Raw genomic sequence first — 27,807 nt, forward strand, 5'->3', positions numbered from 1 at the left:
ATGCTGTGTACCTTAAAGTCATTAAAGAATTCACCAAACTGCCGTCCTGGAATTATTACATTTATTACATTCCCCCCCCCCCCCAACTGTTACATTTATGTTTTATTCAAAATGTAGTGAGGCGAGATTTACCTTTTATTCCAGTACTTTAAATGAATAAAATTGAATAACCTATATTTCAGAATATCTAACCATTTCCAATGAAATTCTGCAGACAGTTATTAATTATTGAATAACCAGTTCAAAATGGCTTTTTAAATTAAATACATTTAAGGGTTTATAGTTATTTATGTTCATAAAATGTAGACATTTGTATAATCCTTATAACTTATAGGTAAGTGGGCTGTGCTAAAATGCTATAGGAGAGGTACGTGTAATTATGTGGGGTTTTGTAACGTCACAAACACAAGACGGTTAAAATGGTTTGTTTCGCAGCTTAGTTCACATAAATCATTACATATAACTACATATATATGACTATAATTAACTTTAAGGACTGTGGTGTTAGTGTGTATACTTCATACAACTCTTTAATTCCATTAACCCCTTGGGTTTTTTGTGATAATGGCCCTTTAAGGGATCTTTACTCCGGATGTTACAGTAAAAACAAGGTAGTATCATGTCGAGACTCCGTGGTCGAGTGCAGAGAAAATGCCCCGATTAATGCTACTATACGTAAAGTTTACGCTAAGGTAACATATATTTAAAATTGAAATGTTCTTATAAACGATACTGAAGTCTAACATGTTTAAGTTTGTGTTAGAAATCTATGTATATACAATGAGCAATCCTCAATTTGTTGTTTTTCTAATTATCCGTTCCACCTTAAATGGTGCAGTAGTTGCAGTCTAGCACTTGAGGCATTCTGAAGTTAACTACTGCACTATTTAAGGTGGAATGGATAATTCGAATATAAGGCAGGCGAATAGGAAGCTAACGTTAGCGATATAGATTTAGCTAGATTTATGCTGTATTCCATAAATAACAATATTGCCCAGCTTTATATTTTCGGTGAAATTATGTAATAAATTTACAGTTAACGTAAAGTTGCCTTAGGTGAGTGTTGTATCTATAATGTTTAAATGTAAATACTGCTCCCATTTCCTGTAGTGTTTCTGAGTGCTGGATGTTTACGTGTTTTTTTTTTACTACCACGTAAGTCAGACAGACATTTGTATTATTTAAGTCTTTATTATATAGACGTCCAAAAAGGTGAAATCATTGACGTTACACCATGGTTTAAGATGCTTGGTAATGGTAAGTTCAAAGGTCTAAAAACACACTGATAGCTACATCATGATGTTGATTTTCAGTTTTTACACTACATTTTATGCTATATTTATATACAGCAAAAGGATTTAGACCCCTTATACGACAAGAATCATTCCTTTTGTAAAAGCAACTAAACAGTGTGAGCTTAACCTCAGTTTTCAAAGAAAAAATAGGAAAAATATTATTTTTATTCCGCACAGAATGACACCATTTTGTCTTGTTTTGTGTCACGTTATTTAACAAAAAGAAACAAGTATTAGATACAATTCACAATGCTGAACAGGTAAAGAGTCTGCTGACTGCATATTAGGCCTATTGTTTACTCTGAGAGAATGCAAAAAATGTGTCTAACAGGTTTTACAAGAAGTTGTAAACATTGAGGTATTTGTGGATGTCTTATTAAATTTCAAAAAAAGGTAGTCTGAAAATGTAGTTTAAATTCCCTCTCTCTCCCTTACACTTCTGCCCCTCATATATTTTGTAGACCAGCGTCCAATTGTCCTTGTTTCTTTCTCTTAAATTGACTAAATGGCCTAAACTCTAGTTGTAAGACTGCAATGCCATAGGTCTACAGCACTGCCCGGTTTGTAGTCTACTAGCTTTTATTTTAACACGTCTGATTAAATCCCCAAGGATCCGTATGTGGGTTCACACTTGAAGTAATATTAACATGCCCTAAAACAAGTTGTATCTTTCAGTGGACTCATCCAGAGTACAGGAAACAACCAGTTACCACATTTATCTACAAACATTGTTTCACTCGAGTAGGTGTGTTCGAATTTACCTGCAAGTTGCTATGTATTGAATTGAAATTAAAAATCTCTGCTCCTTTGTCTTTTTTTATTTTTATCTTTTTTCAGGCCGTAGGTCTAATGTGGTGCATCTGTGTTGAGGGTCCCACCCGGTTGCTATGGCATCACCCCCCTTCCCTCCCTTCGTTGTCCTGTTTTTCCTGACCTTGCCCTCACTGCACTCTCCCTTTTCCCACGGCTCTATCCCTTCCTCGCCGGCCTGCGAGCCAGGCCGGTCCTGGGCAGTGCAGCTGAGCCGAGACGCTGACCCGCAGGGAGACTCTCTGGACTCTGTCGCCAAGAGTGTGGCCTTGGAAGCGGGGCTCAAGAACCACGGGCAGATCGGCCAGCTGGAGGGACATTACCTGCTCTGCCAGGAGGGGAAAGAGGAGCAGAACCGCTGGGCAGCAGACAGGGCTTTGGCCGCTCACCCTCGGGTGCTCTGGTTCTCACAGGAGAACATTCTCAGCAGGTCCAAAAGAAGCATGACTTTCAATGATCCAAAATACCCAAGCCAGTGGCATTTGGTGAGTCAGTAAGAGACGTTCTGTCTTCTAGTCTCACAATAAGTACAAAAGAGTCAGCTCATTTGTTATTGATCTCAGTTACATTATTTTTAGCTTAATGACATGTTAATACCTGTTTCGTCCCCTTTTTACCTGCTAATTCTTCACAGCACAATGATGTGAAACGTGGAATGGACATCAACGTCACAGGGGTGTGGGAGAGGAACATCACAGGAGTGGGCGTCACTGTGGTTGTAGTGGATGATGGAGTGCAGCACACACTGGCAGATATTCAGCCCAACTATGTGAGTGTATCAAGAAATTTCTCAGGTTTCCTATTTGGCTAAAGGTTAAAAAATAAGGACAAACTGCTAGTATTGTGATAAGATTTAAAATCACATTCATGGTCAAAGACTAAACTGTCTTATTTTTTAACTGTTATAATTAACCTGTCAGTGGTCAAGATGCTAACACATAGTACATAAAGAAATGGGATTGGTCGTCATATCTCCAAGGACCAGTATCACATTAGCAGCATATATTGTCCCCTCATTGCATGCAAAATAACAAGATCTTTGCTTGTCAAACTCCTGTCCCAGTGTCCCGAGGGCAGTTACGACTTGAACTCAAATGATCCAGACCCCATGCCCCACCCAGATGCCCGCAGTGATAATCACCATGGAACCCGCTGTGCGGGAGAAATCGCCGCCGTGTCCAACAACAGCTTCTGTGCCGTGGGAGTAGCATACGGTAGCAGAGTGGCAGGTGTGTGAACCTAAAGGATTGAGAGTGTTAGCTTGTGCAGCCTCAGTTAGACTTTCTCAAGGTGTTTCTCAGTTTACACAGGAGAGGCACATTACTCATTATTGTATAAAGACAATATGCAAATAACAATAAAGTACGTAGTGGTAAAGCCTGTATTAAAGTAAACATAAGGCAAGGCTCATTGTATTTCTCTTCAGGTATCAGAGTTCTGGATGGGCCCCTCACTGACAGCATGGAGGCAGTGGCTTTTAATAAACATTACCAGGTCAATGATGTTTACAGCTGCAGGTAACCTTTGGGTGTTTTCTCAATACAGCAGTTACTGACTCTTCACTATTCTTAACTAGTGATAATGTGTTCACATTTTTGGTGTTTATCATTCATTCTCAGATTACAGATTAGTTAGGCCTCCAAGGTTTTCTAATGAAACCATATTATAGGGCAGCGTGTTCCACTGTAGCAATAACAAATTAAGTGGGTTTCCTCGGGGTGCTCCGGTTTCCTCCCACAGTCCAAAAACACACGTTGGTAGGTGGATTGGCGACTCAAAAGTGTCCGTAGGTGTGAGTGTGTGAGTGAATGTATGTGTGTCTGTGAAGGACTCGCGCCCCCTTCAGGGTGTATTCCCGCCTTGCGCCCAATGATTCCAGGTAGACTCTGGACCCACCGCGACCCTGAACTGGATAAGGGTTACAAATAATGAATGAATGAATGAATGAATGAATGTTCCCTAATTAAAGGCACAAAATATGTTTCCATAAGGGGACCACCACAGTGGTACAACCACAAGGACAGTGTATAGGCTCATTGTGCCATGGTAACACAAAGTATGAGTTTGAGTACATTAAAGCTGGATATCTGTTGTAGTTGGGGTCCAGATGATGATGGACGGACTGTTGATGGACCACACCCCCTGGGCAAGGTCAGTGATAAAGCGTCTGACATTTTACTTTCTTTGTGTAGGCAGCAATATAATACGTGAAAAGTTCTTTGAGTATACGTCGGAAGTCGTAACAGGTTTGACTTGTATTTTCCTCCTGCAGAGGGCAGTGGTGTAAAGATTTACGTGTTTGTGTACTCTTACGTCAACTTTTAGCCTTAGTGAGCTTCAAATAACTCTTCTGCTCTGTCTCAAACTCTGTACGGGGAGTGAAAAAATGTCATTAACCAAAATCAAAATATGATATGGTTTATTTCTTTATTTGAGGGTCGTTTAATTTCAAAATAGTTGTGGATTCTGTTTGATGTGGTCTGTATTTTTTTTTTTCCCCATTCCCTCTCCCTTCCCTCTCTCTGTTATCATAATATATTCAAATGACAGCTACATACAAAGACATAGAGCTGTATCCGTTGATTACCAAATAACGTAGAGTATTTTTAATAAGATGTTTTTAGGTGCTTTGCTTAAACCTGAACGTCTCACTAGGTCAGATCATTTTGTCTAATTTTATACAGTATGGTGTGGTATATTAAATGTTGTAATAGTAATTCATCACAAACCGTACACACTATGGTCTGTGTTGATAGGTTAGGTCATCAATATTTTGCTAAGCGTCAAATAAACATGGTTTCCAAGCGAGCATGCCACTGAAGTCAGATATTTTTTTCTTCTTCTTCTGTTTTGTTGATATTGGCTTAGCTTAATGTCTGAGAATTTTTTTTTATTTCTGTCACTCAGGAATCTCATGCTGGTGAGAAGCACTCAGATTGCTATCCACTCATTTACTCAGTGAAAAAGTAGCAGATGTCTTTTAAACAGTGTCTGGGCACTGTGTGATTCAATGTGCCTGGATAAGTTTTGGGGAAACAATGTTTGCAAACAGTGTTTTGATGTTATATCACACGTTAACGTGGAGTCCACTGGCACATCGGTGTGACTGGAATATTGAGGGTTAATCAGAGAGTTAATAAGAGATGAGGAGATGAGGAGTGAAGCCAAATCTGATTTCACCCATATTTTCACCTCTTTGTTTAAACACATTGTTTCGGTTCTGATTCGCCACATCCGTTTTCCACCAGAATAAACATGAAACCATGTGATCACTAAACACTAAAATATCTCTACACTTGAAAGGAATCTTCCAGGACCGTTTGATTGGAGCATAACTCGCTCCATAAGACATCCACCCCCCTAATAAAAGATTAGGATGTTGAAATCGTCAGTGTTTAAGTTTGTACCGATGTTAAAGGTTTGTACATTAGCGTTTCCATTTGATAGTACTCAGCTCTGCTTGTATTGTCCTCTTGCGTCCCTCCGTAGCTTCATAGGCCTGGCATGCACTTTGGAAAGTTCAGTAGCAGTTATTTCAGTCTCTCTCAGTGGCCCAATAAACTGAATCCCAATAGGTGTTGCGTGTTTACACATATATAAATAATCCAGAGCTAAAAGCATTTAGGTTTATTCATAGGATGATTTGTAAAGTGCTGGATGTTTGGGAATTAATTGTAAGGTTGTGAATCTTTGATTAACTTTTAGCTTGGACTTGGTAGCCACTTGCCAGAAGAGTTTTATGAAGCTGGACTTTTTCACACTTTAAAGGGAAGCTAGAGTCAAAATGAAAAGAAAATATCCACCACTACTACACATCTGTTGTAAACATGCCTGCAGAAGTCATGCAGTAGTTTTTAGAGAGAGATTTTGCACTTTGAAGATTAAGAGTTACTTGTCTTTGCTGTAGGGCGGCACGGTGGTGCAGCAGGTTAGTGTCGCAGTCACACAGCTCCATGGACCTGGAGGTTGTGGGTTCAATTCCCGCTCCAGATGTGAGGAGTGTGGTGTGTTCTCCCTGTGTCTGCGAGGGTTTCCTCCGGGTGACTGTCTGTGAGGAGTGTGGTGTGTTCTCCCTGTGTCTGCGAGGGTTTCCTCCGGGTGACTGTCTGTGAGGAGTGTGTTGTGTTCTCCCTGTGTCTGTGTGGGTTTCCTCCGGGTGACTGTCTGTGAGGAGTGTGGTGTGTTCTCCCTGTGTCTGCGAGGGTGTCCTCCAGGTGACTGTCTGTGAGGAGTGTGGTGTGTTCTCCCTGTGTCTGCGAGGGTTTCCTCCGGGTGACTGTCTCTGAGGAGTGTGGTGTATTCTCTCTGTGTCTGCGTGGGTTTCTTCCGGGTGACTGTCTGTGAGGAGTGTGGTGTGTTCTCCCTGTGTCTGCGAGGGTGTCCTCCGGGTGACTGTCTGTGAGGAGTGTGGTGTGTTCTCCCTGTGTCTGCGAGGGTGTCCTCCGGGTGACTGTCTGTGAGGAGTGTGGTGTGTTCTCCCTGTGTCTGCGTGGGTTTCCTCCGGGTGACTGTCTCTGAGGAGTGTGGTGTATTCTCTCTGTGTCTGCGTGGGTTTCTTCCGGGTGACTGTCTGTGAGGAGTGTCGTGTGTTCTCCCTGTGTCTGCGTGGGTTTCCTCTGGGTGACTGTCTGTGAGGAGTGTGGTGTGTTCTCCCTGTGTCTGCGAGGGTGTCCTCCGGGTGACTGTCTGTGAGGAGTGTGGTGTGTTCTCCCTGTGTCTGCGAGGGTGTCCTCCGGGTGACTGTCTGTGAGGAGTGTGGTGTGTTCTCCCTGTGTCTGCGAGGGTTTCCTCCGGGTGACTGTCTGTGAGGAGTGTGTTGTGTTCTCCCTGTGTCTGTGTGGGTTTCCTCCGGGTGACTGTCTGTGAGGAGTGTGGTGTGTTCTCCCTGTGTCTGCGAGGGTGTCCTCCAGGTGACTGTCTGTGAGGAGTGTGGTGTGTTCTCCCTGTGTCTGCGAGGGTTTCCTCCGGGTGACTGTCTCTGAGGAGTGTGGTGTATTCTCTCTGTGTCTGCGTGGGTTTCTTCCGGGTGACTGTCTGTGAGGAGTGTCGTGTGTTCTCCCTGTGTCTGCGTGGGTTTCCTCTGGGTGACTGTCTGTGAGGAGTGTGGTGTGTTCTCCCTGTGTCTGCGAGGGTGTCCTCCGGGTGACTGTCTGTGAGGAGTGTGGTGTGTTCTCCCTGTGTCTGCGAGGGTGTCCTCCGGGTGACTGTCTGTGAGGAGTGTGGTGTGTTCTCCCTGTGTCTGCGTGGGTTTCCTCCGAGTGACTGTCTGTGAGGAGTTTGGTGTGTTCTCCCTGTGTCTGTGTGGGTTTCCTCTGGGTGACTGTCTGTAAGGAGTGTCGTGTGTTCTCCCTGTGTCTGCGAGGGTTTCCTCCGGGAGACTGTCTGTGAGGAGTGTGGTGTGTTCTCCCTGTGTCTGCGTGGGTTTCCTCCGGGTGACTGTCTGTGAGGAGTGTGGTGTGTTCTCCCTGTGTCTGCGTGGGTTTCCTCCAGGTGCTCCGGTTTCCTCCCACAGTCCAAAAACACACGTTGGTAGGTGGTTTGGCGGCTCAAAATTGTCCGTACGTGTGAGTTAACGTGTGTGTGTGTGTGTGTGTGTGTGTGTGTGTGTGTGTGTGTGTGTGTGTGTGTTGCCCTGTGAGGGACTGGCGCCCCCTCCAGGGTGTATTCCCACCTTGGGAACAATGTTTTAATTACAATTTTGCTCAACAACGTAGGAAAGTTAGCTGGCTGGATTGTATTTATTAGCCAACAGTGAACTATATTCACTATAAATGTTAGATCCGTTTCATGCTAGTGTTAAGAATTGAGTTTTAATCAAAAGTTATTTGTATTAAAACAAAACCTATTCTTCAGCCAAAGAAAAGGGAAATCGCTGCCAGGACTCTTTGGGGCCACCAGTGCCCCCTCCACTTCTTAATCTTTACCTTAGAACATTCTATGGATCAGGAAACTGTTAAAAGGACGCCTCTTAAATATCATGGTGAAAGAAACGTATCCATTGATATTTGATACGTTTTTGACAACCTTGAATAACTCTAATACACTCTACTATGTTTTGCACTGCTCTGTTTTGTGTGTTTGAAGAAATTAAGCTGAAGTTCAAAGAATTAAAATGTTTATTGGTTTTAAAACAACCCTTAATCCACATTTTTTGCTCTAATTAGAAGCAGACCTGACTGTGTAATTTGTTCAACTCTGGCCTTCTCTGTCTGCTTGGCTATTTCCAGAAGTCTCTCTCTCGTTTTAATGATTATATTTCTACTTTCTTTTCACAGGCAGCTCTACAGCATGGAGTTATCGCAGGCAGGAAAGGCTTTGGGAGCATTTTTGTGGTTGCTAGCGGCAATGGAGGACAGAATAAAGACAACTGTAACTACGATGGCTACGCCAACTCCATCTACACCGTCACTATCGGTATGATAAACTCATCCCTCCTCACTTCATACCCTTCATTCGGCTGGACTAGGAAGCATTCACCATTAGTGGAGATACCGGTACAGTAGCGTAAGTGTTACCTGTGTTTTAGGAGCGGTTGATGAGAACGGGAGGAAACCATTCTATGCAGAAGAGTGTGCTTCTATGCTGGCTGTCACTTTCAGCAGCGGAGGAAGACAATTACGCAGTATTGTGAGTAATTACAACTTGTTTAAAATGTCATCACTGTCAGTGTCATTGAAAAATTACCGGTAGCACTGACTACTGCCCTCTAAAGCTGTGATAGCTCTAGGAATGTTTCCCATTTTAACGTACAGTAAATGTTCTGGTAAACCCATGTAGATGTAGATTCACACAGATCTGCTTAATCCTAAATTCCAGTTCTGTTTGTTGTGATGTAAACACGCCACCGTGGAAGCTAATAATTGTGGAAAATAATGCCGGTCATCTTTAATAATTGCGATTAACTCAAAAAAATTGCGACCAGTCGATTATATCATCATTGCAACAGGCTTTAACCATAATTAAATCCATGGGCAAGGTTTTGTAAATCTTTGCCTGGGAATGTGTGCGGTTCTGCTGGAAGGCAGACAGGAAATCAGCGTGGTCTCTAGAGCATTTCTTTTCATCCGTACCAGCAACACAGTGGCAGTGAAAAGTACTGTACTGGGCCTCCCCTGATGTTATCCGAGCAGGGACATGTCTTACATACACCATTAGAGTTCTGACACGTGGTATGAGTTTGTATGACAGGGCCAATATTTACACACGGGGTCCATGAGCGCTCATGCTGTAGACTGTATAGTGTGGCTTACGATAGTACTGATAGATCATGTGTTTCTGCTAGTCTGGAAAAGTGTATATGTTTCAAGAGAGGTCGTTTAGATCATTATTGCCACACACACACGGCCAGGCAAATAGCTGCGGGCAGAACATTAGAAAAAAAGCCTGCTTGTAATGTAAGGCTCTGTTTGGCATTGTTTGTGCTCGTGTCCTTGGTGACATGGTTTGGCAGCTCCAATACGGCAACCTCAAATGTGTTCGAGCCACTGCAACTGTCCAAAACCTCAGCCAGACTAAAAAATGGCCTTCAAGGGATAGTTTCTGCCTTCTACTAATCTTCAATAATGAGATTTATATTAGGCTGCTTGCCTGCATTTGTCTCTCTTTCAGAAAGCACACTCAGTCCTTCAGGACTTTGCCTCTTAGCACTTCTTGCAGGTTTGTCTGTTTATCGTACTGTTGACACTTCATTTACTTCGTTTCCAGCCAAAGCTGCCGTTATGTCCAAAACGTATATCCTTGAAGAGATTAGATTAAAACGTAGACAATGCACTTGCATGAAGAAATCATTTAAAAATGGTGAGAGAACAGGACTGTAAACCTGGTAGACCACCAAACCATCCCCTTCCATCCTTAAAGGTTGTGTATTTGGATAAAAGAATAAAATTAAAGCAGCGCTCTCACCTCAGACCTTATAGAGAAATGGAAATAGACAAAATATGAGAATCAAAAGAACACTAGGGCCTTTTTCACACATGAACTCCTGAGAATTTCTAGAGAAACTACTGACTGTCAGGTCCGGAGGTGTCCTGGAGTCGTCGTTCACACATGCAGCGAACAGCAGGAGATTTCCTGTGTCAGACACGCTCTCGCAGTGAGAGATGACACATGGGCACTGAGTCTCTTACTTTGGTGGGTAAGGTCTGGGATGAATGTGGTGGTCGCATACACTCCTGAACGTTTCTGAATTATCATGCATCTGGGAAAGGAGCATAGGTAAGATTTTGGTATTTTTGCTCCTGGCCTCCCCCTGCAGTTACATTACTGTCCTGAAATGAAGAGGGAGGGGGAAGGGGCCCAGAGTAGCAATAACAGAAGTGATTTCTAAGCTGTAAGCTGTGATTTTAAGGTAAAAATACTACCTGTTGTTGGTTTACTTCACAATCAAAAAGTTTGTACCACATAAGCATTTAATGAGAAATATTTTTTCATTCATTATCTGTAAGCGCTTATCCAGTTCACGGACGCAGGTGGTCCACAGCCTACCTGGAATCATTGGGCGCAAGGCAGGAATACACCCTGGAGGGGGCACCAGTCCTTCACAGTGCAACACACACACACATTCACTCACACCTACGGACACCTTTTGAGTCTCCATACCACCTACCAACATGTGTTTTTGGACTGTGGGAGGAAACCGGAGCACCCGGAGGAAACCCACGCAGACACAGGGAGACACTCCTCACAGACAGTCACCCGGAGCGGGAATCATACCCACAACCTCCAGGCCCCTGGAGCTGTGTGACTGCGACACTAACCTGCTGCTCCACCGTGCCACCCTAGAAATATTTGCTTGATATTTTTTTAATTAAAACCAGTGGAAGTATGTGTAAATATTTGCCCATTGTTTTTCTGTCCTGGTTGTGTTTGGAGTTATCGGCTCATCTGTTCTTTTACTTAATACAGAGAAACACATCGAAATAGTTGTCCATAGCATTCACCATTTGCTACAGATGTCACAAATAGAGATTAGGATGGAGTTTTCCGGTAAGGCATTGAGTGCGACATGAGAATGAGCATTTGTTCTTTTTTAAATATCTGATGAACAGCAGACACAAAACCTTTGGATCTGGGCGATATGTCAACATGCTGCTGGGTGGCTGATTAAATCCTGATGTATCTGCCAGAGAATTGGCAGTCAGTGGAAGACCCACAGCGAGGGAGAAACGAACATAAAATACTCTGGACAGTTGGTAGATTTAGATCCGAGTTTAATTCCTGATTTGAGAGAGTTCCCACTTCTTTTGTGATCCAAGGGATGAGACTGGAACGCAGCATTCAGAAACTGGAGCGTTGCAAAGTTTGAAGATTTATCAGCACAGTGCTCTTCCAATATATCACAGTATCTCAGGATAGTTTGCTATAATAAAGTAAATAATCCCATAGATTCAGAGTGCCGCTTCCATAAACCTGCAGAATGTCTTACTAAAGCAATGCAGCTGCTTTGGCCTGCTTTTGTTTTCCTCTTATAAAGTTACACCAAAGGAAACCTTATACAGTATTGTTATCATTAACCAGACTAAAGCTACATTTCCAGAATGGAGACATAGGATTTATTATTTTAATTTGGACGGTTCTTTCAAACAATCTAAAGCACCTAGCAAATTACACACAGTGCAGTTAACTGTCAGCTTTTTGGACCCCACAAGCCGATAAGACATTAAACTGCAGGTAATGGTCGGTCAGAACAGTTGAGCGTAATTATTTATTTATTTATTTATTTTAAATCAGCCCTAGACCCATATTTTGTTTTGTAAATCACAAATCGTGACTACAATTCATAATACCACTGTTGAAATCCCTCATGAGCTGTTAGGTCCTCTAATTTAAAGCTAAATATGCACCTCAAACGGAAATGCAGTGTAACCGTGTGCCAGCATCACTTTATAACCACTGTAAATGTTTGAGGTAATGCACTTTCACCGCAGCAATGCGTATAACTGGACAGAGCTTCCACCAACGGTTTGTCAATAGCATCACAGGCAATACGAGAGGTTTCAGTGCCTCTGGAGGTTCAAGAGGTTTTGTTTCTGTGCGTCCATAGGTGTAGTCTGCCCCATGGAGCTGCCACATTAGCAGCTGCTGAGGCAGAAATAGCTGGAAGTTTTAAAGTTATGCTCTCACACTCTTGCTGTGCTCTGTTTGTGCGTGTGTTCAGCTAAAAGAAATCTGCAAGCTTCTTGATGATCTCACACCACATTTTGGCTCACACTTACAAACACAGATCCTCTACCTCTGGGCTGTTGTTTAGGCATACTTTATGTGCCAGGCTCCTTTTGTTTGTTAGCATAACCCCCTGAGTGGCTTCACTCTGTATATGCTACTGTGAACCTCTGAGTGGTGTTAAATTCATCATAGCTTTATTTCCTCGGTGGTTGATTTGTTGCTGCTTTGTTTATATATTAATACATACCCTTAGGCTTTTTCTTTAAGAACAAAAAATGTAAGAAAGGGTCTAATAAAATGTAGGTGACTTTACAAGATTGTTTTTGTGGGGTGGTATAGAAACCATTATTGATTTTGCGTGTCTGGTTTGTAGGTGACGTCTGACTGGTCGCTGCAGCAGGGCACCGGTTGTACCGATGGACACACAGGGACATCAGCTGCAGCCCCGTTGGCTGCGGGTATGATAGCATTGATGTTGCAGGTCCGGCCCTGTCTAAGCTGGCGTGACGTTCAGCACATCATCACTTACACTGCTACATGGGTATGGCTTCCTCTTTGCCTCACACACGCGTAAAGACTTAAACATGTAAAATATTAAAGTGTGTTTGTTGGAAAGGAATAAAAACAAAAAAAATGTCTGGAGACTGACGTGTGAATTCTGATTCTGTGCTGGAAATTGAGCAAAAAAAGCATTTGTGACACGTATAAGCATCCATCCGTTATCTGTAACCGCTTATCCAATTCAGGGTCACAGTGGGTCCAGACCAGCCAGTCCTTCACAGGGCAATGCACACACTCACACACACATACCTACGGTCACTTGAGTCGCCAATCAACCTACCAACGTGTGTTTTTGGACTGTGGGAGGAAACCGGAGCACCTGGAGGAAACCCACGCAGACACAGAGAGAACACACCACACTCCTCACAGACAATCACCCGGAGGAAACCCACGCAGACACAGGGAGAACACACCACACTCCTCACAGACAGTCACCCGGAGCGGGAATTGAACCCACAACCTCCGGGTCCCTGGAGCTGTGTGACTGCGAAACTAACCTGCTGCGCCACAGTGCCGCCACGTACAAACATATAATAGCATAACTTACATCGTGACACATAAATAAAATATTTACTGCACGTGTCTGACTTTATATTAATGTGTGTTTGTACCTGTGTTTTAAGTATGACCAAGATGCTGATTGGGGGATCAATGGAGCTGGATTCCACCACAGCCACAAACATGGCTTTGGCCTGCTTAACGCCTGGAGACTGGTCAATGCTGCCAAGGTACAGCATGTTCTCACCCCTGCGCACTCACATTTGGAGATATATTCAATAGGATATGATCATTTTTATATCAAAGTTTTGACCAGAACAAGTGCAGTGTTCATAACGCTCCAGCTGCTAAAGTCATCACCTTCCACAAAGGTTTAAGTGAGGAATTGTTTGCCTACAAACGCAAAGTTCAGGAACTGAACCATGCCACAGAACCATGACCCAACGTAGCGTCTCAAGCCTGAAATAATGAACATGTTTGGAGCTTAGTTTATAGACATAATGACATCCAGTGTTTTTTGGAATCATCACAGTTAGAGACTGTTTCCAAACCATTCAGCCCTGTGTAGAAGTAATGTTTTTTTCTGCGTGGGACAGGTTTGGGAGTCTGTGCCGTTTCTGGTGTCCTACCATAGTCCGCAGTTAAAAGAAGAGGAAACAATCCCAGCATATCCTAATAAACTCACCCTCACCTGGAATGGTAAGTGCTGTGTGTGTCTGTGAAACATATATTTAAGATATTAATACATTAAAATATCCAGGGGTTGGACAATGAAAGTGAAACACCTGGTTTTAGACCACAGTAATTTATTAGTACGGTGTAGGGCCTCCTTTTGCGGCCAATACAGCGTCAGTTGGTCTTGGGAATGACATACACAAGTCCTGCACAGTGGTCAGAGGGATTCGAAGCCATTCTTCTTGCAGGATAGTGGCCAGGTCACTACGTGATGCTGGTGGAGGAAAACGTTTCCTGACTCGCTCCTCCAAAACACCCCAAAGTGGCTCAATAATATTTAGATCTGGTGACTGTGCAGGCCATGGGAGATGTTCAACTTCACTTTCATGTTCATCAAACCAGTCTTTCACCAGTCTCGCTGTGTGTATTGGTGCATTGTCGTCCTGATACACGGCACCGCCTTCAGGACACAGTGATGGAACCATTGGATGCACATGGTCTTACTGGTGCAATGTGCAATTAATGAAGATTGTCCACCAGGCTGCTCCAATTTAGCCATGGAACCTCCCACACTACAATGACAGGGGTTTCACTTTCATTGTCCAACCCCTGTACATTGAAAATATCAATCAATATAAAGGGAATTTGTTTTCCCCAGTTTTAAGCCCTTTTAGTTTTGCCAATGGAAATGGTGTAATGTATTTATTACCGGAGAATCTCAAAGGTTTTAGCCCTGTCTGAATAGGCCATGTTAGTCTATAGATAATGGGGTCTAGACCATTTTCAGAAGTTCCTGCTACTGTTTTGAGTGTTTTTCTGAAGAATCGAGAAGCAGGAGGGGACGTTTAGTGATGTAACATAACAGCACAAATCATTGTCATTCAGTACATGGTGAACCTCAGGCGTTGAGCGATGCACCACACTCAATTCAACAAGATGAACTAAAGGATCAGAGAAGGGGAAATTTCTGGCAGATATAGGAATGTGTTGTGCACAATAGCAGCCTACAGACGTGCTATTAACATGTGTCATACTCATTAATGTACTGCCATTATATGGTCTGTAATAGCCATTATAATAAAGGAAGTCTTCAGAAGACATCTCATCCATTATCGGTTTTAAAGGACTAGACGATGGGTGTTTTTGGTTGGTGGGCTGTTCCCAGAACAGTAGTGACAGTCTAAAAACTCCAGTAGAATTCCAGGTGATTCCAGTGCGAATCTGCCATAAATAAACTAATCCCATGCTTTGTGGTCCCTGCATGCAACAGCCTATGCTACTTAGAGTGGGTCTCCCACATGGGGACTGCCATGTTGAAATAGGTTTAGTGCTTTTAGGCTTTGATCAATGGAGAAGATTGCTCCTTTAATGCTTTTCTTGGACAATTTTGTTTTAATTTGGACAAAAGCCTTCTATATTTCTTGCTTTTCTTCATCAAGCTGCTCACCATAGCTGTCTAACATATGGTGACATCAGCCACGCAAGCGTTTAGCACTAAATGAAAGCCATAAAACCATAAACGACTAAAACAAAATGTTTTACTCCTCAGTAACTGGAACACTGTGTCTTTCTTGTCTATCTCTCTATCGCCTACTCTCCATTTATCAGTCTGTGCCTTTAGTCATAAGCAGAAAATACTGTGAAAGTTCACTCCGTCTTTGGCCAGGAACATACGGTCGTGTTTGGGGTTGAAGCAGAATGGTCATAATGACCAAAATATGTCCATAACCACATTCTTTATTTGAAAAGTAGACAAAAGAAATGGATTTGTAACCATCCAAGTCTGTATTGCTCTGTTAGGGTCAGTTTAGCAGCTTTGCCCACAAGGCCATACCGCTGCGTAGATGCTAAACGTCCACAATGCTTGGACTTGGTCATTACTACCTCCATTTCTTTCAAATGACAACATAACATATGTTTTTGTTGTTTTCCTTTTTTTTGCCCTGTGGTTCTCTTATGAAAATTGTGTGGGTTTATTTACACCACAACAGCTGTAATTGGTTTTTTAAATTACTGTTATACAGCCTCTTTTTCCTTGAGTGATACAGGCTGTTTTAGTTACTGTGTCTTTATAATGATGAACATAAATGAGGTCCTTTTTAATTGACGGCCTTCTTTGGGCTAAAACACACCTTTATAACTTCAGTGTGAATGAGCAGTTTTAAAAGGATATAGCCTGAAATGGAAGACACACAGATGTGTATACGTTTGTGACATAAATATAATTAATTAAAAATGATGGCGCAGCAGGTAGGTGTCGCAGTCACACAGCTCCAGGGGCCTGGAGGTTGTGGGTTCAATTCCCGCTCCGGGTGACTGTCTGTGAGGAGTGTGGCGTGTTCTCCCTGTGTCTGCGTGGGTTTCCTCCGGGTGACTGTCTGTGAGGTGTGTGGCGTGTTCTCCCTGTGTCTGCGTGGGTTTCCTCTGGGTGACTGTCTGTGAGGAGTGTGGTGTGTTCTCCCTGTGTCTGTGTGGGTTTCCTCTGGGTGACTGTCTGTGAGGAGTGTGGTGTGCTCTCCCTGTGTCTGTGTGGGTTTCCTCTGGGTGACTGTCTGTGAGGAGTTTGGTGTGTTCTCCCTGTGTTCGTATGGGTTTCCTCCGGGTGACTGTCTGTGAGGTGTGTGGCGTGTTCTCCCTGTGTCTGTGTGGGTTTCCTCTGGGTGACTGTCTGTGAGGAGTGTGGTGTGTTCTCCCTGTGTCTGTGTGGGTTTCCTCTGGGTGACTGTCTGTGAGGAGTTTGGTGTGTTCTCCCTGTGTTCGTATGGGTTTCCTCCGGGTGACTGTCTGTGAGGAGTGTGGTGTGTTCTCTCTGTGTCTGCGTGGGTTTCCTCCGGGTGACTGTCTGTGAGGAGTGTGGTGTGTTCTCTCTGTGTCTGCGTGGGTTTCCTCCGGGTGACTGTCTGTGAGGAGTGTGGTGTGTTCTCCCTGTGTCTGCATGGGTTTCCTCCGGGTGACTGTCTGTGAGGAGTATGATGTGTTCTCTCTGTGTCTGCGTGGGTTTCCTCCGGGTGACTGTCTGTGAGGAGTATGATGTGTTCTCTCTGTGTCTGCGTGGGTTTCCTCCAGGTGCTCCGGTTTCCTCCCACAGTCCAAAAACACACGTTGGTAGGTGGATTGGAGACTCAAAAGTGTCCGTAGGTGTGAGTGTGTGAGTGAATGTGTGAGTCTGTGTTGCCCTGTGAAGGACTGGCGCCCCCTCCAGGGTGTATTCCTGCCTTGCGCCCAATGATTCCAGGTAGGCTCTGGACCCACCGCGACCCTGAACTGTATAATGAATGAATAAATGAATGAATGGACTGAGCACTGAACAGAATGTGTAAATAACATGTTGATACAGCGTTTTTTTTTTTGGGGGGGCCTTTAATATGGGCCCTTTAATATTTGGCAAGTATAGGCTATTGTGACCTTTAGCTAAAAGTTAGATTTTATTTTGTTGCTGTCAGCCATAGTTTGCTACTTGTTACTGACGAGGTTGTTTGCAGTGCAAGTGTTTGTTTGAGATTAAAAGAGTGAGAGAGGGAGAGAGAGAAAAGGAGAGACAGTTTGGTAGGACATTGCCAACTGGCGATCAGCAATCTGCCCATATTAGGCAATGTTTTTCAATGTCTGTGTCACTAAATGCACAGAGAAACCAAGACATGTCTTCCCTCCCTTTTCCTCTCTATCTTTTACTCTCCATTTGTTCATTTCCTTCTTGTCGGAAAAGTGGGGTTATCACGAAACGGCACCACAATCAAATGAGGACTGACAGTCTACTTATACTTCTCCTTAGTTCTCCCTCTGTCTACATTCTGTTGTTCCACACATTTCATCCTCCTGACCCCCTTCTAAATGAGACTGTGAATTGTCCTCTCCTTGGGGTTCTGCCAGTGCTGTGTGTGTGGAGAGCACAATCAAAAGCGCCTCCCTGTACTAAAAGGAAGTATCTTTCCTTAGGGAACTGCATTTCCAAGTATCATTACAACAGTTATCGAGTGATATGGCACTACGAGAGAAAATGAGAGGCCCTAAATGATGGGCACCAAACTGAAATGGCAAGGGGGAAACACCAGGAGAGGCAAGGGCTCGGGAGAAAAGCCCATCCCCTGTTGGCTAGTTATAAGGGGCTAGAGAGTCAGAGATGTTTAGACATCAGGAGGTTGGGGACAAATTATTTCATTACAGTCATTCGTTGTGATAAAAGAATTCAGATGCAAAGTGGTTGGGGAAGCCGTGGATGCTTTACGCTCTGTCTGGGAAGATTAATGTGACGTAAACATCATCAGGGTGCAAGTCAGGAAGTCAGGATAGGTTGTAGTAAACAAACCATTCTTTTGTATTTATAATTGTACGTCATTAGTTCATACAGTCATGATGAAAATAGCATCGTCGGATATTCATTCATTCATTCATTCATTATCTGTAACCCTTATCCAGTTCAGGGTCGCGTTGGGTCCAGAGCCTACCTGGAATCATTGGGCACAGGGTGGGATTACACCCTGGAGGGGTCGCCAGTCCTTCACAGGGCAACACAGACACACACACACATTCACTCACACACTCACACCTACGGACACTTTTGAGTCGCCAATCCACCTACCATCGTGTGTTTTTGGACTGTGGGAGGAAACCGGAGCACCCGGAGGAAACCCATGCAGACACAGAGAGAACACACCACACTCCCCACAGACAGTCACCCGGAGGAAACCCACGCAGACACAGGGAGAACACACCACACTCCTCACAGACAGTCACCCCGAGGAAACCCACGCAGACACAGGGAGAACACACCACACTCCTCACAGACAGTCCCGGAGCGGGAATCGAACCCACAACCTCCAGGCCCCTGGAGCTGTGTGACTGCGACACCTACCTGCTGCACCACTGTGCTGCTTATCGTCGGATAGTCAGACATTATTTATTTATTTATTTATTTTTTTGGAGGACCAGAGACCTGTTTTGTGAACCACAACTAGCAATGTAAGCTTACCTCCAAAAAAATAAAAAATAAAACTAGATTTCAGGGACATGAATGCCCATTGGGACTGGGATGTAGAAAGGAGTGATGAAGTAGGGAAGTGGGAGGGCAGGAATTTATGCTGACAGAAAAATGACGGTATGCGCTGTGGTATGCTACAACCTTGATTGTGTGATTGAATTTGAGAGGATTGCAGTCATGAACATGGGTGCGTTTCCTACTAGGGACAACAATGTTGAAAAGTCTGAGTTTTAAATTTAAGGAGCGGTTACAGGGCAGATCACTATGTAATGAATGTCTATTGCTCAGCTGTAATAACCTGGATATTAGGGTTGACTGGTGTTGCCTTAAGGAACTGTAGTTTTTGATAAGCACCCATAGATTTTGTTGGTTAATGTCCAATCAGATGTCTTATTTTTCTACTAGAAGTATTATTTTATTGATATTACACTATTTCTTTGCCTTATCTAGTATTTAAAACTGTGTTTCAACACTAATTCAATATTTCTCTTAAATCAACTAGGCTTTATAATGAGCTGTAATCAGAACTCTGCAAGTTTCCAGTGGGAAAGAAATACAGCTAGAAACATGACATCATACAGTGGGAGTGAGTGCTATTCCAGGATGGGTTTGTTACAGGACTCTCCACACTGCTGTAAATTCTATATTACATGCTCCATTAGGCCACGTATGACAGGTTATATAATATTTAAGGTGGAGGTTGTTAATTCCATCTGAAGGAATGCCAGGGTGAGGCTGTTTTCCTACAGAGAGTCATGTTGTTGTAGATGAGGCAGAAAAGATAAACAACAGCGGGTAAAATTAACAAAACGCCTGAAATGTCAGGACTGTTAATATTTTGGAGATAAAAATTGAAATGCTGCCAAAGACATTTAACATCCCTTTCTCTCAGCAGCTGACATGTTTACGTGTGTGTGTGTGTGTGTGTGTGTGTGTGTGTGTTAGAGAGCTTGGTACACTGAACTCAGCCACTGGGGATTTGCAGTATGCAGTTAACTGCAACATAATACTCTTCAGGGATTTCTGAATTTATCAGAAACTCTTCACTTGTTTACGCTCAGTTTGGTATGTGCTCTGTAGTTTTTGTTTTGCCTGACTACAGGGTACACTGGGTTATTAGGTTGGCAGAATGGTGCAGGAGTTAAACGACATGTCATTAACAAACACTTTGTTTATTCAGTTTCTTCAGGGGAATAGTATGGTGTGTATTAGTATTTAATATGAAACTATGTAGTATTTACCATCATTATGTAACCTCAACATTTATTATTATTATTATTATTATTATTATTATTGGGCGGCCCGGTGGCGCAGCAGGTAGGTGGCGCAGTCACACAGCTCCAGGGGGCTGGAGGTTGTGGGTTCATTTCCCGATCCGGGTGACTGTCTGTGAAGAGTGTGGTGTGTTCTCCCTGTGTCTGTGTGGGTTTCCTCCAGGTGACTGTCTGTGAGGAGTGTGGTGTGTTCTCCCTGTGTCTGCGTGGGTTTCCTCCGGGTGACTGTCTGTGAGGAGTGTGGTGTGTTCTCTCTGTGTCTGCGTGGGTTTCCTCCGGGTGACTGTCTGTGAGGTGTGTGGCGTGTTCTCTCTGTGTCTGCATGGGTTTTCTCTGGGTGACTGTCTGTGAGGAGTGTGGTGTGTTCTCCCTTTGTCTCTGTGGGTTTCCTCCGGGTGACTGTCTGTGAGGAGTGTGGTGTGTTCTCTCTGTGTCTGCGTGGGTTTCCTCATGTTCCTCAAACATTAACAAATACGGTATGTTTCGTTCCTCATGAAATTAGTCAAGAAAATATTAATTATGTATTTGATGAATAAATCTAAACAAACTTCATAAATGTATGTCCGGGAAGATAAATAGGTAGAGATACATATACTTTTTAAACTTATGAATACCATTTGATGAAAGGTTTATAGACTATTCTTTGATTTATTTATTTATTTATTTATTATTATTATTTATTTTTTTATGTACTGGCTGTTACCATAAAATCTTCAGTTTTTAACAAGGAAATAGTTATGATGAAGTATATAAGACAATATGCATGTCCTAGTCGTTCTCTCTCCTTAGGGAAGACTATTCCCCTATATGGTTATGGCGTGTGGGAGCACATTAGCAAACAGTGTTTGAGGAAATGCCAGGGAATTACAGTGAGCTGGACACCGCTACAGGAATTCAGAAAGCAGATGAGAGGCAAGCGGCTTTGTTTTCCCTTGCAGTAGCCTTTCACTCTCCCGCTCCCTCTCTCTCCTGTGTGTGTGTGTGTGTGTCTGTGTGTGTGTGTGTGTCCACACCGGCCTATGGGTATGTGTCATCAGAGCCTTTAACCAGGAGGGAATCAATGTAGTGTGTGTTCTTTATTCTTTCAGTTTCACAATGAAAAGGAGTATGTTTGGGGAGTTTGCTGTGAATTGCTCCGTTCTAGAAAAACTTATTGACGTCGAAGGGTCCATTATGTTGAGAGGTGTGTTGAGAGGTTGGAAGTCTAAAGGGTTTGTGCCTAAAAAGCTCCAACACAGAATTCTACAAATGGTACGAATGCTTTTGTCTGATGCCTGAGACACTTTATGGTAGTTTTCCAAACTCTTGGCCCTTGGTGTATAATCTATTTTAAAATGCATGCAAAGCTGGTGGTTTTTAGACAATGTAGAACCCAATTAAATGGGCTATATTTGGGGTTCTGTATTACATAGAACCTCTGGATTTTATCAATATCACTGTAGAGTATTTTATCAGTAAATTATTTTACAACACTGCATTGTACATCAAAATTTGAAATCTTGAATCAAAGACAGGGTCATTGGCTTCCCCTGAAATCGTTATGGAGGGATTGGTCTGTGTAATAAGGGCGGCACGGTGGCGCAGCATGTAGTGTCGCAGTCACACAGCTCCAGGGACCTGGAGGTTGTGGGTTTGATTCCCACTCCGGGTGACTGTCTGTGAGGAGTGTGGTGTGTTCTCCCTGTGTCTGTGTGGGTTTCCTCCGGGTGACTGTCTGTGAGGAGTGTGGCGTGTTCTCTCTGTGTCTGCGTGGGTTTCCTCCGGGTGACTGTCTGTGAGGAGTGTAGCGTGTTCTCTCTGTGTCTGTGTGGGTTTCCTCCGGGTGCTCCGGTTTCCTCCCACAGTCCAAAAATGTTGGTAGGTGGACTGGTGACTCAAAAGTGACCGTAGGTGTGAGTGAATGTGTGAGTGTGTGTTGCCCTGTGAAGGACTGGCGCCCCCTCCAGGGTGTATTCCCGCCTTGTGCCCAATGATTCCAGGTAGGCTCTGGACCCACCGCGACCCTGAACTGGATAAGGGTTACAGATAATGAATGAATGGTCTGTGTAATGCACACAACATGGAAGGCTGAGCATTCGATGAATGAAGGACTTTATACAGAACCCCAATCCATTTCACAATCCTACAATGGAATTTCATCCATATTGTACAACTCTTGTCTGCTCTTCATTTCCCATAACCCTTCTCCTGCTTCAGGAACAGCTTTGTCCAGATCAACTTGGCAACGTTTCTTTCCCAAAGCTATTTCAAAGTTTATGTTGGAGCAGCCATCCAAGCCATCCACAAAGAAAACTACGAATTGAAAAATGAGTCTAACTCTTGGTGAAAGTGCTGCTCTGACGTTAATGGACTTGACTGATGTTGTGCAAAAATAAAGGTTACAGGGTATTAACCAGTTGGTGAACCAAAGAAACAAACAGAGAGCTGTAGCAAATCTGAGTCTGGTTTGTATGTGGGTTGCTGCCTGTTTCCTGAAGCTCCTGATTGTTGCAGAGACTTTCAGTTGTGTATTTCAGATTTACTCTGTCATGACTAAACACTCGAATTCGTAGGTGAATTGGCTACTCACAAGTGTCCGTAGGTGTGAGTGAACGTGCGAGTGTGTGTCGGCTTGCGAAGGACCGGTGCCCCCTCCAGGGTGTGTTCCCAGTGATTCCGGGCAGGCTCCTATATGGGGTCCTATATAGGACCACTTTCTTTAATAAAGAACTTTAATATAGATTTATTATTATTATGTTAATGGAATGCTGTTAATTCCTGTCTGCATTTGACTATTAATTAATGTGTTGTCATCACATTCTGTGGCACACACAGACACACACACACACATACAGCAGCAGGCAGACAACTCAGTGCCCTGGGAGCAGTCCTGTGTTAGCTGCTTGGCTCAAGGGCAGCTGCTGATGTGAAGGGAGGAGAAAGCTCTGTTCCTTCACTTTCCCCCCACACCCATTTTTTTTCTGTTGGTCCTGGAGATGTCTGACAAAACCTAATACCTAGTGCAACTCTTTTTTTCTCTCTCCCTCTCTCACAGTCACTGCTGCAGACCTTCAGCAGTCAGGTATGCAGACCTTAGAACATGTATCTGTTACTGTGACAATAACCCACCCTCGACGTGGCAATGTGGAGATCGTGCTGCTCTGCCCGAGTGGAATGACCTCACTTATCGGAGCCAGGAGGGTCCTGGACGTGTGAGTGCAGGATATCTCTCTCTCTCTCTCTCTCTCTCTCTCTCTGTCTCTTTCCCTCTTTCTGTCTCTCTGTCTCTCTCCCTCTCTCTCTCTCTCTCTCTCTCTCTCCCTCTCTTTCTGTCTCTCTCTCTCTCTCTCTCCCTCTCTTTCTGTCTCTCTCTCTCTCTCTCTCTCTCTCTCTGTCTCTCTCCCTCTTTCTCTCTCTCTCTCTCTCTCTCTCTCTGTCTCTCTCCCTCTTTCTGTCTCTCTCCATCTCCCTCTCCTCTCTCTCTCTCTCTCTCTCTCTCTCTCTCTCTCTCTCCCTCTCTCTCTCTCTCTGTCTCTCTCCCTCTTTCTGTCTCTCTCTCTCTCTGTCTCTCTCTGTCTCTCTCCCTCTTTCTGTCTCTCTCTCTCTCTGTCTCTCTCCCTCTTTCTGTCTCTCTCTCTCTCTCCCTCTCTCTCTGTCTCTCTCCCTCTTTCTGTCTCTGTCTCTCTCCCTCTCTCTCTCTCTCTCTCTCTCTCTCTCTCTACATTTGCTTTTGGGGGTTCACATTTAACGCTAAACAAGGTGTTTTCTATTGTTTTGAACAGCGATATCACTGGCTTCACCGACTGGACTTTCTCCACTGTGCGGTGCTGGGGAGAGCGAGCCGAGGGCCAGTACATCCTTCAAATCACTGACCACAGTGAGCTTTTTTTTCTTTCTTTCTTTCTTCTTCTTCATCTAATGTTTTACAGTATCACATTTCTTCTTGTACTTTATGAGAATTGCTTTCGGTTTCTGTCCCAGGAGATGTTCCCCTTGCTCAGGGAACTCTGAAGTACTGGAAGCTCACTCTGTACGGTTCATCTTTATCTTTCCAGGAGGTGTTGAACAGACAGAGGTGGGTCTTGAAGCACTAAGCAGAGTGAACTAGGCATGTTCAATACATCAACTGTTAATGAATTCTAATCATATTATGTCCTTCTTATAGGAAGAAAGATCAACATTCTTGGCTGTTAGTCGGTGATATGCAAATTGTCAGGGTCCAGGGTGTGTTTCTGCCTTGCGAACAATGACTTTGATTAGGCTTTGGAAATACCAGGACCCTGATAAGGATGAAGCGTTTATCATGGGTGGATGAATGAATAAATTAATGAACAATACCATCCTAATTATTATACTGTGCAGTACTTTCACGTAGCACTGCTTTTTTTGGATACCACATTATTACCAATCCTCCCTGTCATTGTTTATTTCTGTTTATTCACAAGAACCCCAGTGTTTTTTATGAAACTGACAATTAAATCACATATTTTCACTAATCTAACTAATCTACATGTACAAAGGCAACAGGTAAATAAAGGCTCATTGTGGGTATCTGAGAGACAACGAATGAATGGATGGATCATGACGTGTACACTGTGGGGCAACAGTAATATGGCTCTGCTTCGCCATTAATTTTAGCAAATTACAGTTGCTATATGTAACTTTTCATTCATTATCTGTAACCCTTATCCAGTTCAGGGTCGCGGTGGGTCCAGAGCCTACCTGGAATCATTGGGCGCAAGGCGGGAATACACCCTGGAGGGGGCGCCAGTCCTTCACAGGGCAACACACACACATTCACTCACACCTACGGACACTTTTTAGTCGCCAGTCCACCTACCAACGTGTGTTTTTGGACTGTGGGAGGAAACCGGAGCACCCGGAGGAAACCCACGCGGACACAGGGAGAACACACCACACTCCTCACAGACAGTCACCCGGAGGAAACCCACGCAGACACAGGGAGAACACACCACACTCCTCACAGACAGTCACCCGGAGGAAACCCACGCAGACACAGGGAGAACACACCAACTCCTCACAGACAGTCACCCCGAGCAGGAATCGAACCCACAACCTCCAGGCCCCTGGAGCAGTGCGACTGCGACACTAACCTGCTGCGCCACCGTGCCGCCTATATGTAACTTTCTCATATGTAATTTATTTTTCATAAGCAGCCCAGCCTTGCCCCAGTCAGCAGTGAAAGAAACACTCCAATAGATCTGTTTTCTTTGCACCGAGACTCATTAATTGAAGGAATGTGTGTTTGGAGTTTCTTTGACCTCAGCTGCATTTTTAGCTCACTGACTAAACTCTGCTTGCCTTTATTTTGATTGACAGGCTGGTGGAGGAGGCGATGAATGGGCAGTATCTTCATAGCAATTTCTCACTGCCCTGCCCCCCTGGCTTAGACATTCCTTCTGAGATTGTGAGCCCATTTACCTCCAATAGCCTCAAGGTAACTTTCTATGTGTTTCTTGGAGTTTAACCAGGACTTTGTTTGTTTTTTTCTTTCTCTCTTTTCCGTTTGACTCCATGAGTTTGGTGCATCCAGACATTTTATTTGAGTTGGAAATAAGTACCATAGGAACTGGTGACAGGGGAAATAGCCCTTTCCCTCAGGCAGGCTTAAATTGCCTTTTTTATAATGTGGTCTTCAGGGTTTAGATTTACTTCATGTGTAAAACTAGGCTAATGAACTGTTTCTGTTAGTCAGTTTCTGCTGTTGCTTTTTTTTATGATTATTTGTCTTTGCCTTGAGATATTTTCCTACTTTTTTAGCTTTTGGAATTTGTTTCTTGGTGCAGAAAAGCAGGCAAACGGTACACATCTGGAACACATCAAACTGTTGGTTGTTTACAACGCCAGATTACTTTAAAAGTTGGTCAAATGAAGGGCATAACATTTGCTCAACAGAAAGTGACCTAAAATCGTGCATATATGGTTTTTAAATGTTATAACAGCCAGTAGAAATGGACTACCTAGGTAGATAAAGCCAAGGAAGCACTCTCATTGTTTAGGCCTGTTTAATATCTAGACCCTGGCCTATTTGGAGAAGCACAAGGATACGTTTTCCAAGGAAACTAAAAAAAACTAAGGGCATCTACCAGCTTCTCTAAATGTGAATACAAATATAAACCTCTGTTCTCTGCATCATGTTCCAGTCTTTGCTGCTACTGGGCTGTTTTGCACTCTTCTGGTCCCTGTACTACACCATGGAGGTGACTCTGGCCCATGTGAACTTGAGAGGATTTTGGCGAGGACTTCGCGGGTCCAGCGTTGGTGGGCATCGGGCCAGAGCTGACGGTCAGACGCTGGAGATGCAGCCTGTGACGGACGTTGAAGCCAAAATGCCCCTCATCACAAACGATGAGGATACATAGCACTCAGGGGAAATCTATTAAACAGGAACTGGACCTCTAACCCATGCACCTTACTCAGGCTGAGCTAGCACTTCTTTACAAGCTGGCCAGTGTTCAAAGTGCTTGCTCTTGAACTAAAAAAGGTGGGTTCTCTTAGCTGTTTTTATAAGGGTTTGAAGGACCTTTCAGCGGAACTTGGCAAACCGCACTGTCCCATAGGGCACATCTAGACTAAACAGTGTTTTACCAAGGAAAACAATCGAAAGGACCATTTGTTGTGTTCAGGATCAGAAGCCTGTTTCTGAGGTTGACAAATGGCACTGGGGGTGTGGTGTGGTGTGGTTTGTGAACACGAGGATGAAGGAGGTAAAGGTGTATGTGTGCTTTCTGATATGCGTGAGTAAGAGAAAGAAGAGTGCTATATTTTTATTAAATTATATACATTTGCAGGGTTTGTTCTTTTTGAAATATATCTATATATGTATACATATATACATTGGCTGGGTCAATCTGTGTTTGTTCTAAAAATGCATCCAGCACTTTGTTCAGGTTCTTCTTTTCCCAGCAGTTTTGGCCCCAAAATTGTACATCGAAAAAATTCAGAAGGACGCACACCGTTTTAAAAATTTCTACCCATTTTACAGGGCGTGATTTCTATGAAAGCCGATGCATTTTGAGACCGAAGTCTTTTTAAAGTTGAAGTGTTCTTGTGTGAAATCCAAAGATTGAAAACAGCTGGTCTGAATGAAGAAAATTAAAATGTGTCGCTGAATAATCCACTTTTAGTTCATCTCATCTGGTGCCATGTACTGCCATGGTGGAATGTATCTTAAACTATAATAATAAAAGTCTGCATACAGCAGGGAATCAAATGCCACCAAATCTGTGTTTGTACTGGAGTCCCCAGCATATTCGCTGGGTTTGTTTTTCACATGGAGTGTCGGTAGATACAGCTGAGCGAGTACTCCCTTTTCTCAGGCTTTCAGGGGCTGCCCAAAAGACTGAAGACATTAGTTTCACAACCAAAATAATTTGGAAGTGACTGAGAAATCAGCCTCTGAATCACCAACTGTTTCAATCAGCTAAACAAAGAATCTCACTACAAGTGGATTTTATCTATTGACACTTGTTTATTTTAGTCGTTGCCAAGTTCATTGGCAAATGTCTTTGTATCTTGGGAAATAAAATTAAAAAGAAAAGAAATTTGGCCT

The 27,807-nt window shown here is 43.5% G+C and overlaps 1 protein-coding gene across 2 annotated transcripts; it reads left to right on the forward strand.

Moving 5' to 3' along the window:
- The first annotated feature begins 565 nt into the window (after nt 1-565).
- LOC136675644 (proprotein convertase subtilisin/kexin type 7-like) lies at nt 566-27,797 on the forward strand. Of its 2 annotated transcripts, none has more exons than XM_066652307.1 (16): nt 566-692; nt 2,133-2,590; nt 2,740-2,874; nt 3,169-3,334; nt 3,532-3,622; nt 4,202-4,256; nt 8,381-8,519; nt 8,632-8,732; nt 12,643-12,810; nt 13,454-13,558; nt 13,925-14,027; nt 23,290-23,446; nt 24,017-24,111; nt 24,210-24,309; nt 25,575-25,692; nt 26,399-27,797. In XM_066652307.1, exons 2-16 carry the CDS (start codon nt 2,183-2,185, stop codon nt 26,615-26,617), a joined length of 2,160 nt encoding a protein of 719 aa, XP_066508404.1. In that variant the 5' UTR covers nt 566-692; nt 2,133-2,182; the 3' UTR covers nt 26,618-27,797. The 2 variants fall into 2 exon arrangements, with proteins under 2 accessions (XP_066508404.1, XP_066508405.1); XM_066652308.1 differs by having other exon boundaries at nt 24,216-24,309; nt 26,399-27,795.
- Nucleotides 27,798-27,807: the final 10 nt, after the last annotated feature.

The sequence above is a fragment of the Hoplias malabaricus genome, chromosome X1 (assembly GCF_029633855.1).
Source record: "Hoplias malabaricus isolate fHopMal1 chromosome X1, fHopMal1.hap1, whole genome shotgun sequence".
In the NCBI taxonomy this organism is placed as follows: Eukaryota; Metazoa; Chordata; class Actinopteri; order Characiformes; family Erythrinidae; genus Hoplias; species Hoplias malabaricus.

Excerpts from the sequence above, each read along its gene's own strand:
- LOC136675644 (XM_066652307.1), top strand. The coding sequence starts at position 2,183 with ATGGCATCACCCCCCTTCCCTCCCTTCGTTGTCCTGTTTTTCCTGACC. Across the intron at positions 3,623-4,201 it reads AATGATGTTTACAGCTGCAG|TTGGGGTCCAGATGATGATG; the intron begins GTAACCTTTGGG and ends TATCTGTTGTAG. Across the intron at positions 24,112-24,209 it reads CCTTCAAATCACTGACCACA|TCCCAGGAGATGTTCCCCTT; the intron begins GTGAGCTTTTTT and ends TTTCGGTTTCTG.